At 35.0% G+C, this 15,084-nt stretch overlaps 1 protein-coding gene and 1 non-coding gene across 2 annotated transcripts in view; both read left to right on the forward strand.

Moving 5' to 3' along the window:
* The window catches only part of LOC145246052 (DNA-directed RNA polymerase I subunit RPA1-like), a 152,185-nt gene that overhangs the window by 17,121 nt on the left and 119,980 nt on the right, over positions 1 to 15,084 (forward strand). Inside the window, exons 7-9 of the mRNA XM_080107895.1 lie at positions 7,925 to 8,062; positions 8,805 to 8,984; positions 13,157 to 13,377. Of these exons, the coding sequence (XP_079964021.1) occupies positions 7,925 to 8,062; positions 8,805 to 8,984; positions 13,157 to 13,377 (539 nt within the window). The remainder of the gene's footprint in view (positions 1 to 7,924; positions 8,063 to 8,804; positions 8,985 to 13,156; positions 13,378 to 15,084) is intronic.
* Trnar-acg (transfer RNA arginine (anticodon ACG)) lies at positions 142 to 214 on the forward strand. Its single transcript has one exon. It is a non-coding gene; the product is annotated as a tRNA-Arg (tRNA).

Consider the following 15,084-nt stretch of genomic DNA (forward strand, 5'->3'; position numbering starts at 1 on the left):
ACAACGCCGAATCACACAAAAAGCCCAAAAAAGGGTTTTTGAATCGTTTTTGTGGATTTGTTAAAAAAGTTATCTGTCCATGTCAACAAAATTTAACACTGTCTGTATACAGTCGTGGTAACATCTTTCGGCATGCGGACAGGACTTGTGGTGCAATGGATAACGCATCTGATTACGGATCAAAAGATTCCAGGTTCGAATCCTGGCAAGTTCGTAATAATTTTACCCATCATTTACTCAGTATCCTTACTCTTAGTTAGGGTATTTTTGTTTTTTTCAGTGATTTTGCTTTATGCATATGGGAATTTCCCATACTCTAAGTTCACAGGGTAAGCATTGATGGTAAGACGCTGTTGAGTGTACTCGATTTTGTGTTTGACTCGGCATTGTGTGTGCCGTTGCAGAACAGCCACTAATTTTAAATAAAAATAATATTTTGTACTTACTTGTCATGTCGAAAATAGCAATATATTAAATATTACGGAAATTCAGCTAGAACAATAACTATTATATTATTTTAATTGGAATTCATTATTGAGATGAGTATTATTTATATTAATTTATTTATTGCGGACTATTATTCTCATCTTTATTAGTTGTTGTTTCACGACGTTTCAGACCTAACCATGGAAGATCAGATAATAAACGTAGACTTATAAGATAAAAAAATCCAACCTTGATCGACCTTCGGGGCCCATGGTGCAGTTAATAGAAATGTTGAATCTCTACGGTTCCAGATGTGAATTGTCTGAAGATAATGGTTTCAATCCTACCCAAAGCCGGCCAGAGGCTTACTTGGCTAAAAACGTGATGAGACGACAACAACTATGGATGGCAGTAATTGCTGAGAAATATAGTTAGGAGATTCGAAGTTCCTATCTGCCGCGGTTACCACCTGACAAAGGCCAGAGGAATAGTTGGTCGAAATGTCGCGAAACAACAACTAATAAAGATGAAAATAATAGTCCGCAATAAATAAATTAATAGCTATTGTGTTTTTAGTAAAAAAAAAAAAAAAAAAAAAAAGGCTGTCGCTATGTACAACAAATATTGCAGCGATGAACAAGCAATCTGAAATATTTGTTCTAAGTTATATGTGCTTACTTTTTAACGTCTATAATGCAATTTTATCCAATTTTCCATAAAAATTACTTTTAACTATAGATTTCTACTCAATGAATTTTCATAATATTACTATTTTTGGCATTATAAGTACGTAGTAATAGTGTCTTTGCTTAAAACAACATCTATTATATAATTCTCACTTGTCTGTTAGTGTGTAAATGTATGTATGTTTGTATTTTTCACTAAAACTTTTATCATCGGTACTGGACCACCATGAAAATAGTATATTATGAAAATTCATTGAGTAGAAATCTATTTATAGTTAAAAGTAATTTTTATGGAAAATTGGATAAAATTGCATTATAGACGTTAAAAAGTAGGCACATATAACTTAGAACAAATATTTCAGATTGCTTGTTCATCGCTGCAATATTTGTTGTACATAGCGACAGCCTTTTTTTTTTTTTTTTTTTTTTTACTAAAAACACAATAGCTATTAATTTATTTATTGCGGACTATTATTCTCATCTTTTATTAGTTGTTGTTTCATGACGTTTCGGCCAACTATTTCTCTGGCTTTTGTCAGGTGGTAACCACGACGGATAGGAACTCTGAATCTCCTAACTGCATTCTCAGCAATTACTGCCAGCCATAGTTGTTGTCGTCTCATCACGTTTTTGGCCAAGTAAGCCTCTGGCCGGCTTTGGGTAGGATTGAAACCGCTATTATCTATTAACTGCACCATGGGCCCCGAAGGTCGATCAAGGTTGGATTTTTTTATCTTATAAGTCTACGTTTATTATCTGATCTTCCATGGTTAGGTCTGAAACGTCGTGAAACAACAACTAATAAAGATAATAATAATAGTCCGCAATAAATAAATTAATATAAATAATACTCATCTCAATAATGAATTCCAATTAAAATAATACAATAGTTATTGTTCTAGCTGAATTTTCGTAAATTGGAAAGAGCAATTTCTTGCATGAAAATTATGTGAAAATTGTCCAAAAAGATTAATTCTGCGTGGGTCAACCTGCCGTTTTTGGGATTATTTTTTGTTTTTGTTTTTTTAGCAAGGAGAGGTAGCTATTTTCTGTCAATTCTAATGTAATTCTTACATAATTTTAACAGAATGCAAAGTATTTCATATAGATTTGAAAAAATGCTGACTCCTGCTACTGGAACTGCCGTCATCTCTCTGTAATGGTGTTTTTTTATTACTTAGAGCAGAAACTGGTTCAACGTGTTTCTTTACTATTACACCGAAAGAAATACTGATTTCCAAGTAAAAACAAATGGTACCTAAGTGTCAAAATAGTGAAATATCCAAGAATCATGAGAAAGAATGAGGTAGAAAAAAAATGATGAACAAAAATATGTATTAAAAAGAAGTACACAAAACAGTTGGTGTTTTAAAAAGGAAACAATGGATTTGAGTATCGGTTGAAAACTGCAGAGTCATTTTACCAGAAATGACGTCATTTCTCTAAAACTTGAGTGGCCATTTTGTTGTTGACATATTTGTTTAAATATGTCATCTGAATAAAGAATACGGACTGTGCTGAAATAATAACATTATTATTTAGAAAGCCACTCTTAATATTAGGAGAGGAGGGTATTTTTTTTTTTTTTTAACTATTCTGATAACAATGACAAATTTGTAAAATAACACTCTCAGCTAAATCCCTATTCCAAAATGAAATATTACTTTCATAGCTGATTACTTGTAAAACCCTTAAAAAAACTTGACGGAAAAAAAGCAATCATTTTACTATTTAGAATGGAATATAAGTTTCGAAAATAAATTTAACGTAAAATAATCTGTAATTCTTTTTTGTTTTTGGCAGCAGCATGCCAGGATGCCAGATTTCAATCTGCCATTTTGGTTTGCACAAAAAGTATGCCAGTGTGCCAAATTTTATTCTGTCATAAAAACAAATTTCTATAGAAAAAAGACTTATTTGTATATTTTTATCTCGCGAATAAACATAAAATTACATATGAAAAACAATGTTTATTATTTTTTAAATCCAACAACTGAGCTGAGATCTATGTTTTGCTTCTAAAACAAAATTTACTTTTTTGATAAATCTCTGTGTGACAGAAGAATATTTTTTCTAAAGAATAAAGTTTACTTTTACAAGAATAAACTATATGAGAGGCATTCCAAATATTATTCTTATCAAAGTTTATTCTTGAATAAGAATAAACTTTGATAAGAATAATATTTGGAATGCCTTTCATATAGAGCCCATGGTTGAATTTTTTTTCCCCTCCTTTCTCTTCCCCCCCCCCCTCTCCTTTCTCTTCCCCCCTCTCTCCTTTCTCTTTCCCTCCTCTCTCCCCTTTCTCTTCCCCCTCTCTCTCCTTTCTCTTCCCCCTCTCTCTCCTTTCTCTTCCCCCTCTCTCTCCTTTCTCTTCCCCCTCTCTCTCCTTTCTCTTCCCCCTCTCTCTCCTTTCTCTTCCCCCTCCTCTCTCCTTTCTCTTCCCCCTCCTCTCTCCTTTCTCTTCCCCCTCCTCTCTCCTTTCTCTTCCCCCTCCTCTCTCCTTTCTCTTCCCCCTCCTCTCTCCTTTCTCTTCCCCCTCCTCTCTCCTTTCTCTTCCCCCTCCTCTCTCCTTTCTCTTCCCCCTCCTCTCTCCTTTCTCTTCCCCCTCCTCTCTCCTTTCTCGTCCCCCTCCTCTCTCCTTTCTTGTCCCCTCCTCTTTTTCTATCCCTCCTCTTACATTTATCTAGCGAATAAACATAAAATTACACATGAAAAAAACGTTTATTTTTTTTTTTTAAATCCAACTTATACGCTTAAAAAAGAAAAACCTGTTTTTTTTTTTTTTGTTTTTTTTTTACATAGGCATCACCACATTATCAAGGCCCAGAGGCCACTCGAGGATAAGGGTTAAAGAGTGTACAGTACAAATTGGACAATATAGTAACCGTTAGTAATGGATATTCGGTAAATTTGTTAACTTATATGGAATGGCTCATCAAAAACTTGTTTACGTTAGACTTGAACACAACCATATTGTAGTCAGCCGGAAATCAGGAAAAAGGAAGACAATTCCATAGGCGTGCAGTTCTAAGAAAGAAGCTTTGCTCATGGAATCTACGTTTAGGTTTAGGCACAGATAAAGAGTAGGGGAAGTTAGTGATAGTGTTTTCTGCTAGACAGGTGTTTCTTGTGAAAGTTTGGCGAAGGGGGACCATAGAATGGAGCTCAGCCGAGCACTTGCCATAAAAATAACAATAAAGCAAACTCGCAACATCTCTTCTGTGAGAAAGAGGTTGCAAAGAAGAGAAAAGGACATTCCCCACAAGGCTACAAAGTCTATTTTGAACTCTATCAAGGCAGGATGTCCTTTCTAGCAGCTCTTGCCCAGATGTGGCAACAGTACTCCATCCTTGGATGTACCTGGCTCTTATATAGGTAAAGAATTGCATCAGTAGTGAGATATCTACTGGATCGATAGAAGGATCCCACAATTTTTCCAGCAACCTTGGCAACAGATTTTATGTATGTGTTCCATTTCAGATCAGGAGTAAAAGGTCAAGCCCAGAAGCTTGTCAAAGCATGGGGCCTCCCCAAGACGAGAGCCATTCATTTCAATTGATGCCAAATGGGGATCAGAGCATTGATGATTCTCTATTTATATATATATATATATATATATATATATATATATATATATATATATATATATATATACATACTAGCAAAAGTACCCGTCGTTGACTGGGTTCAAAAACAGCCTACAGAAAATGGACTCTGATTTATGAAAGTATGATAGGTTATGAAAAGGAAGGGTTGTAAAGAGATAGCTTTGAATTTGGAGGTATCAAAACCAAAGCAAAATATGATGAAAGTAAAAATAAAATAGATAAACCCCATAATTTATGATACCATACCTGTTCACACTGAAACACTTATCACAATATTCTGTGGATCTATCTTAAAAAACCTTGTTAAACTTTGTGACATATTTCCATTCTATGGAGGTTAGGTTCGAACGAACACCCCATAATTTTATTATACCATATTTCTTCAAACTGAAACATAATTATCAAAGTATACTTACGCAGATAGATATGAAAAGTCTTTATTAAAGCTTGTTCCTATTTCCATTCTATGGAGGCCAGGCGCGAATGCAGACCCCACAATTTTATTATAACATTCCTATTTAAGTTAAAACATATTTATCAAAGTATTCTTATGTACATCTATATCAAAAACACTTGTAAACGTTTTTTTTTTAATTTTTTAATTCCATACTTTGTGGATCAGGCGTGAACGCAGACCCCACAATTTTAATGAACCACCGTCCTGCCAGATCAAACATACCCATTTCTGTGTCTCGATACATCTTCTATCATTATATGTAATCAGTTTTTTAAAAATAGTCAACCATATAGGAGCCTATTCGTGACCAGACACACACACACACACATTCAGTTTTATATTATAGATATATATATTTGTAGTCATTGGCATACAGTACTGTTTTGTCGTACCACCAGTGTTACTAAACAAGCACCTCTCCTAAGCCAAGGATTGAACCTAGAACCATCGCGTTGACAGTCAGCAATTCGACCTATGAGAGCGGTCCTCGCAAATAACCTCCATAAATATCTATTTTTAAACAAACATTCGTCCACCACTTTCATAGTGCTCTAATCGCTTGTTTACAAACAGCAAGCCTACTAACAGAAGATCTGGTGTTGTCCAGGATTAAATATGAATCAAGAAATGTTCCACTCCACTAAAGAGAAAACAAGTAAAATTATTATTCACCAAGAATATAAAATCACAATTATATATATGTATATTACAAGAGACTTGCTGTTGCCCGGTATTTAATAAGAATCACCAAATGTGTCAACACTACTAAAGAGACAAAGTAATTGTTATTAGTGGCGAAGAACATTAAATATCAATTTTATAAATATATATTTGTAATATAATATAATATATATATTATATTTACATACAGAAGACCTGCCGTTGCCTGGTATTGAATAAGAATTTACAAATGTTGCACACCATTAAAGAGATAAGTCACATTGTTAGTGACTAAGAACATTAAATCACGATTATTTTTCTATATATATATTTATTTATTTTTATTATTTTTTAAAACAGTAATCTACATACACACGTGTTTCAAAGTAACTACCTCTCATCAGCATAGCTTAACTGTTTCTAGGAATCAAACTCCAGACCATGCTTAACACACAGTAGAAGACAACCTGCTGTTGCCCGGGATCGAAGAAGAATCAACAAATGTTCAACATCACTAAAATGACAAAAAAAAAGAGAAAACAACCAAGAAAATTAATCAAAAAAAAAAAAAAAATATATGTATATATATATATGAGCAGAAGTTTAGCCATTCCCCAGCATTTTATTAGAATCAACAAGTCACTTTATTAGTGACCCAGAATATTAAATTACGATTATATATATATATATATATATATATATATATATATATATATATATATATATATATTAGCAGAAGACTTGGTTTAATATGAATCAACAAATATTCTATACTACTAAAGAACCAACATGTCACTTTATTTTTTACCAAAGCACGCATATATATATATATATATATATACACACACACACACACTAGCAGACGACTTACCATTGCCTGTGATTGAATAAGAATCAACAAATGTTTTACACCACTAAAGCGACAAGTCAATTTATTATCTTCCAAGAAATAAAAACTGACTTTTACAGAATATGAATTATGTTGTTGAAACGATAATTTTGTTTGAGAATTGATCCAACTTATAAAAATAACTTCATTTTTCATAAAATTTTGGTAGCGTTGGTTGGAATAGAACTTAGTTCATATATGTTATACAATACCTGTTGGGATTGCGTTAAACTGTTTATAAATATGTATTTGTATTACCCGTTCAAGGGTAGGTAAATTATTTGTAATGTGTGTTGTACATAACCTGTCCTAGAGAAGGTACAATTACTTGAAATATGTGCTGCAAATTTCCTGTCCTGAGGAAGGTACAATTCATTCATACATGTTGTCGAATACTCGTCCTAGGGTAGGTACAATTCATTCGTACTTGTTGTGTAATACTCGTCCTAGGGTAGGTAAAATTCATTCATACATGTTGTCGAATACTCGTCCTAGGGTAGGTACAATTCATTCGTACTTGTTGTGTAATACCTGTCCTAGGGTAGGTAAAATTCATTCATACATGTTGTCGAATACCCGTCCTAGGGTAGGTAAAATTCATTCATACATGTTTTCGAATACCCGTCCTAGGGTAGGTAAAATTCATTCATACATGTTGTCGAATACCCGTCCTAGGGTAGGTAAAATACTATTTTGCTTTAGATAACAAATGATACATAGAAATCAAAAATTCCTTTATCCTAAGATTAACAGCTATGTTCAAAATCAACTTCATTTTTCTCATTGTCTTATACGATCCTGACCAACGCTGGGTAGCTCTGCTTCTATTTGAAGAATTCAATCTGTTGACTCTATTTTAACAAACACCAAAAATCTTTTTAAATTCTTTCTTAGATCAAACTCATTTTATTTATGCCATTATTGAGATATTTTAATCAATTTCAATTTTTTCATGCATATTGCTAAATATGCTTCTAGTCGTTAATATAATTTTTTTTTATTCATGTATTAGTTTTACTAACTGGTAAAACTTTTCCAGATAAATTCATAAAGATGGACTTTGCTGCATTTCCTTGTATCTTATTGAATCTTTTTGTGTCTCTCAAACTCTCTTCATTTTTTTTTATTGGCTTGATTTGTTTAAATGTTTTTTAAAGACTTCCTCTTTAAAAGAAATTTTTTTTCTGTTTATCAGCCTCTTGCTCGTGGTGGCATAAAATATGAAAGTACGCGGACGTCTAGTTACATCCGACTGTTGAATAGCATCAACATTCTCAAGGACACAATCAAGATTTTGACGTATTATGAAAATGCTGAAAATTCATCAGCACAGGTAAGTTGATTTTTCTCTCAGATTTTCTTTCTTTCAATCTCCCTTTTCACTCTCTCTCTCTCCTTCTCTTTCTCCTTGGCTTGCCTTGCTCTCTCTCTCTTAACTTTCTCTTCCCCCTCTCTCCTTTCTCTTCCCCCTTTCACTTTTCTCTTCCCCCTCTCTCTTTTCTCTTCCCCCTCTCTCCTTTCTCTTCCCCCTCTCTCCTTTCTCTTCCCCCTCTCTCCTTTCTCTTCCCCCTCTCTCCTTTCTCTTCCCCCTCTCTCCTTTCTCTTCTCTCCCCCTCTCTCCTTTCTCTTCTCTCCCCCTCTCTCCTTTCTCTTCCCCCTCTCTCCTTTCTCTCCCGCCTCTCCTTTCTCTTCTCCCTCTCTAGTTTATCCACTTTTTTTATCCACCCTTTTTTATTTCCCCCTCTTCTTTTTCTCACTTTCCTTTTCCTCCTTTCCCCATCTCTCCTTTCTCTCCCATCCACTATCTCCTTTCTCTCCCATCCACTATCTCCTTTTTCTCCCTTCCCCTCCTTTCTTACCCTTCTGCTTTTCTCCCTCTCCCTTTCCCCTCCATCTCCCTCCCTTTTCCTCTCCATCTATCACTTTCTCTCTCTCTCTCTCTCTCTCTCTCTCTCTATATATATATATATATATATATATATATATATATATATATATATATGTTTAATTAGGCTGATTTATGAAACTTTATTCATACTTTTCTTTGCAAATTTATTGTTCATTTTCTTTTCCAGATGGAAATTTCCAATTTGATGACAAATGCTGCTGGAGATAACTCCCAAACTCGAGTCCAAAAGTTGGAAAATCTTCAACAAAACGTCCAGGAAGCTTGGACAAAAATGCAGAACTTCGTCAACTGTCTTTACAACTCCAAATTCACTCGTAACAAAATAGTATTTTGTGGACTGAAACAGGTAATTCATTCCATGCCATTTCTTAAAATAATTCTTTATTGTATAAAATAGAAAAACTTGCTCTACTCATAAGTAAATAATCTCAACACTCTACAAGTTTTTTCGTCTTTTATTTGCAAATTCGTCCTGACATCTTAAAAAAATGATTACGTTTAGTATTACATGTCCAGATGTTTTTATTCCATGCCTTTATAAAGTAGCATAGTGGATCCGAATAGCATAGAAACAATAATGGATATATTATATTGTGTGTGTATATGAATATGTTCCATAACAACGTACATGTTGAATAGTTGGGTTTTATATTTTATCTGTATATTCATGTACGTGTAATTGCGTGTATGTATATACGTCGTATCATTTAGTTGAACGTCTAGTGTGTATCTTTTAACATTTATGCAACAGTTCTAACAGGAAACGATTGACGTGGACGTATCGAAAAAGTCAAAGACAAACAATTCTTTTTAACAGATGTAAATAACACAACACATACCTGAATTATTTACAAACGTTTATTTTCATGATTTCGGCTGACATCTTCAAAGATCACAACGTCTTTACATCTTGGTTGTCTGATGAAACACCACTCTCTGCGTCATGGAGAGACTGACCACCCCCCTTTGAGTCGTCCGTTCTCTCTGATGTCCAGCTAACGACTGACTAGAATCTCCCCAAATCTACATCTCATTACGTGTCTCAGACCAACAGCTGATGTAACCTCAGTCTAGTTATTTGTTTATGCAAACCAAAAATTGTTTATATCTATTTTCTATTTTCACATTACTTTCTAGCAATATTATTATTATTTCCTGTCAATCACTTTTTCCCAATCTAATTGTTTATTTTTCTAATCATAATAATTGATCCAGCGACCCCCCACTGTCGCTCGAATCAATTAATAATAATAATAATAATAATAATAATAATGCTTTGACCTTTGGCCCTGCCTGCCACAGTTAACACATACTACCCTATCATCACAGCCAAAGGGTCACACAACATTACAGATATATCCTAATCTAAAAGCAGAGAATTACACTTTTTTGTGGATGTTACACCAGTATATTTCGGCTGAGCATTGATCAAATTTGAAAACGTTAGAAAAAAAGAAAAAACATTGTATAGTAAATTTGATGAAGAAAATGGAAATGCAATTTAAAAAAAAAAAAAATCAGCCTACGATAAGTTTCATGAATAAATGTTTTTTGGTCCTTCAACAAAGGAGGGATTGACCTAGTAATTCACTATTTGTTTGTTTGCACTTTTCTCAATAACCACTGCTTTTTTTTACATTTTGCACAAACATTAGTCATGGTGACAGTAAATTGTTCACTCATGGAGAGAGACCCCACATGCTCGGTTTGTTTTTTTTATAAAATGTTATGTGTAAAATATATATGTATACGTTACTTTTTTTTTGTAAGAAATGTTACTTTTAAGGGAGGTTTTCTTTTCTTTTTTTCTTTTTCTGGGATGGCGGAGACTTATGAAAATGAATTTTATTATAACAAAATATTTTTATAACCCAATCTGAAATATGTATATACATAGGGTTAAATTGGTTGTATGTTACATAAGAAAAGCTTTAATACAGGTGCAGAGAATGATTGATGGATTGAGGTTCAAAAGAATGACCTCTGTGGAGTTAAGAATAAGACATGATTTACAAAATTGTGATTTCTGGTTTCTTTCCACCAGACACTGAAGCAAAGCAACCAGGAAAAATTTGCTTGTTCCCAAAAACCTGAATGGGGGTAGGGTGGGTGAACAATGTCAACTGGTATAGTATAGCAGCTCAAACCATCTCCGTATCTCCATCTCTCTAACACAGTAATTCATTTCTAAATATGAATCTGACTCTGAGCTCCATATTTTCCCATCTGTCTTGAAACTAATTAATCCTCCGTTGAAAAGAAAAGTCTTGGGTGTCTGTATGAATTAATGAGACGATGATGGCTACAAGAAAGGATGCCAGTTGCAGTGTGTGTAATCGATTGTATACGCCTCTCATAATGTGGCATTGCAAGATGAGGAGATTCTTATGTAGAATTGTGATGTTTCAAACGAACACATTTTAGGTGAAAAGATTATGTATTTGTGCATCGTGTTAAAATTAGTATAAATTCCAAAACTTCAGGTATTTTTGTTTTATTCCTTTTCATCCCAAACAAAGCACATTGCCATTTGGATGCAAGAGTCTACTGTTTGAGATCATGTCTAATAAAATACTGTGGGGAGTTGAGCAGCGAGTTGTCTGTTCACAGTACATTTAAACTTAGGAAAGTTAGTATAATCAGAGAAACAATGGATGAAAACTAAGATATGACCAAAGTATACATGGATGGCAAAGTTTTATTTTGGTGATACCATTGGAGTACACGATGACGCAAGCACTCGTGTGACTTGCTCTTCCACCTCCTCAACTGCAACAGCTGCAACGACATATGCTAAATTCTGTACCATTTCTTTGTGTGTGCTCGACCAACCTTCGATTTCGCATGTAACAACTGAGCCTTGTGTTCTTGGTGTTTGAAGTAAATACCAGCAACCCCTACACGTTAACAAATAGCTATGACCAACAGGGTGGACTTCATGCAGACCAGAATATATCAGGGAAGAAAAGAAAGCACAGGAGAACTTGTGACTTAAAACAATTGCCGGCACACACCCAACAGCAGAATGCAAATTTGAAAAATAACGTCCATCTGGGTTCTACCAGTAGTGCCAATAAAAACTCAAACGATAACATCGACACTGACTGAGAGTGATCTATGAAGCCGCTGACGAATGACAATTGTTGTCCTGGGCAAGTGCATGCTCATATGCCAGGGGCTGTCCAGTGAGAGCACACGAACACACACACACTATTCTCCGGCATTTCTATGCCCATCATACAAACAAACCCTGGTGCATAATCTTTGTGAGATCTATGCAGAAGTCAGAGTTGACTAACAAAAAGACAATTACAATAACTCTGGGCACCTTTTTGATGTGTATGTGTCTAACATATCTGTGCTACTGTGAACGACAGTCATCACTCCTCTCCCATCACACACACACTACCCCACTCCCCTGAAAGTGTTAGAATATCCTTCATAAAAAAGGAAAAAGTTGTCAGAAGTTTTTTCTTTTTTTTTTTTTCATTTTTTTTTTTTTTTTGTTCTTTTTTTTTAAAGTGCCAAGAAAATGGTTAGAAAAGATACACAAAGGTTGGAAAGCTGGATGTGACTGAGAAGGCAATTAATTTTTCACTCATCAGTTGCTCTTAGACCAAAGACTGAACATAGGATTTATAATTATGCATCAATAAATTTAGGAGTCAGTTAGTTTGGGGCAGTTGACAACGGTTGATAGCTTGGAGGTTCCCTGAGAAAGGTTGTAGTCAGTCGGGTGAAAGCAGATTAGATTGAGATGGTAATCTGTTGTGTGTGTGTGGGGGGGGGACACAGACAAACAGCTAATCATGAACAGCATTTAGGGATCTTTTCTATACGTCTGGCAATATCTCACACAACACACACACACACGGGTTATGCCAACTAGTGTTGTTTGTGTTGTACTGTAACTGTGAAAGTGAATGAAGTCAGAAAACAGTACAGCTTCTCATTAACTTCCAGAATATTTTTTCATGCTCAGAATTGCTGAAGTTGTAGTTAAAGATGAAGCAATTTTCTATTTAAGGAAGTGAGCGCTAAGCCTTTTCTTTTTTTTTTTTTTTTTTTTTTTTTTTTGAATCCAGAAAAAAGTGAATTTCTGTTTGACTAAAGCTTTCCATGTAGTTCTCTACATTTTTTTTTTTAATTATTTTAAATAAGAAAAAGAATCTGGAAAAGTTGCATATAAATTTTTGTTTTAAATAATTTCTTTTGTAAAAATAAGTATTCAAATAGTATCTTTTTTTTTTTTACAAAAACGATTTAAATTTTTGTTGTTATTTGACTGAATTTTACTTATTTCTTTTTCTTTATCTTTCTTTTTCTACTTTTCTCTTCCTCATTGTCTTATTTTTTTTCCCCTAACGACAGTTCTCACCAAAAAAAGATTTTGTTGTGAAGGTTAAAACATCAAATCGTCCATGAATGAGTATAGGAGTTAGATGATTTTACATCCTGTCTGTTATAATAATAAAAAAGATTTTAACGGCCTTTTTTTGTTTTCTCTTTTTTTTATAGGTGTTAGAGAGAAAAAACGGGTTGTTTCGTAAACATATGATGGGCAAACGAGTCAACTATGCCGCCAGATCGGTCATCACTCCTGACCCTAACATTAGTATTTCAGAGATTGGAGTACCAAAAGTTTTTGCTATGACCCTTACTTATCCACAGCCTGTGACACCCTGGAATGTTCATGAACTTCGACAGATGGTCATAAACGGACCAGATATCTACCCCGGGTAAGTTTTCGATTACCACTCTTTTTCTTGTGTCTTAATCCTGAACACAGTGTGGTCCACAATGATAGATTTTCTTCCACGCAAAAGTAGAGAGTGTGAGCTACCTAATATCCAGTTGTAGAGGACAGCTAATGTAATGCGACATGATGGAATATGAAAATATTTGCACTGGATCATATCTCCATGGAATATCGATGGACTACTGTTGTCACATCTGGGCAGGAGCTGCTAAATAACTCTATCCTGCCTTGGCAGAGTACAAAATAGGCTTTGTGGCTTAGTGGGGGATGCCCGTTTCTCTTCCTGCAACCTCTCTCCCACAGGAGAGACGTTGCGAGCCTGTCTTTGTTTTATCATCACTTCCATGGCAAGTGCTTGTCTGAGCTCCAATCCCTGGTCCCCCCCCCTCGCCGATCTTTCACAAAAAAACACCCATCTAGCTGAAACCATTGTCAAAACTTTTCCCCACTCTTTATCTGTGCCAAAACCAAAACGTAGATTCCATGAACAAAGCTTCTTTCTTAGTAGTGCACGCCTGTGGAACTCTGTTCCGTCTGCCTGTTTCCCACCTGACTACAACCTGGATGTCTTCAAGTCTAACATAGACAGATTCCTGATGAACCGCCCCCTTAAGTAAGACACTTTATCAAATCTCGTAACCTTGTAAAAAAAAAAAAAAAAATGTCTATACATTTTCTCAAACCTACAACATGCGAACTTGTATCAGAAAGAACAGAAATAAGTCATACCACGTCCATTATGATTATGTGGGGGACCGTTGTGTAGTTTATATACCGGTTGTATAGCTGGATCCCCTCTTTGTATTCACCAGTTATTGGAATAGACTGCATGTTCGATAAGTTAGATAGCTGGAGGTCGTTGTTTGCAGATCGTACAGCATAATGTAAAAACAGTTAACAATAAGGGCACGAGTTACAAGTACATTTAAGACATTGAAATGAAGCACGCTGAAACAGGATCATATATTTACATATGTACAAGGAATATTTATTCACACAGAAACGTTACGAACGTTACAGAATGTTTGCGTGTTTATAAACTAGCATGCATGTAGATAAACGTTCGTTGTGTGTAGGCGTGCGTGAATGTGTACGAGAGTTCGTTGAAGCATATGTTGGAAGTTCATTGGGTGTGTAAGAGTTTGTTTATACAAGTTTCATTCTTATCTTGAGAAAGAAGACAAACGCCCTGTCGAGGCGTAGACTTGATTTGCGACAACTGATGCATTGTTTAAAATGTGTATGCATGGATGTGTGTGCGGGTTTGTTTAAATGCATGTTAGATTAAAATGTTCCTATAATTATGCGGTCCTGGATATGACCTTAAACTATATCCGATGGTGAGGGCCCCAGCTTGCAGGCCTTAGGGAGTGTGGAGCCACCCTTTAATTGCCATTGCTCCCAGGTCAACTCTGACCCCGGAGTGGTAGCACCTGTTAGGGTCCCAACTATGGGTTAAATAGAATACGACTTAAAAAACAAATATACTATATTAAAAAATCGTTCTTCAAAATCACCAGATTCGGCATTAAATAACCTGAAAAGGGTTGATATGCCGTAAAACAAAACAACCAACCAACCTATAATTATGCAATTCCTGCAGCTGCATACTTAGAAAAAATAGTTATTAAGCCTGACATAGGACAAAGAGAGAGAAACAACCTTAGTAGAAGTTAGTGTTCCCCCT

This window comes from Euprymna scolopes, chromosome 23 (genome assembly GCF_053919585.1).
Source record: "Euprymna scolopes isolate OS-2025 chromosome 23, ASM5391958v1, whole genome shotgun sequence".
In the NCBI taxonomy this organism is placed as follows: domain Eukaryota; kingdom Metazoa; phylum Mollusca; class Cephalopoda; order Sepiida; family Sepiolidae; genus Euprymna; species Euprymna scolopes.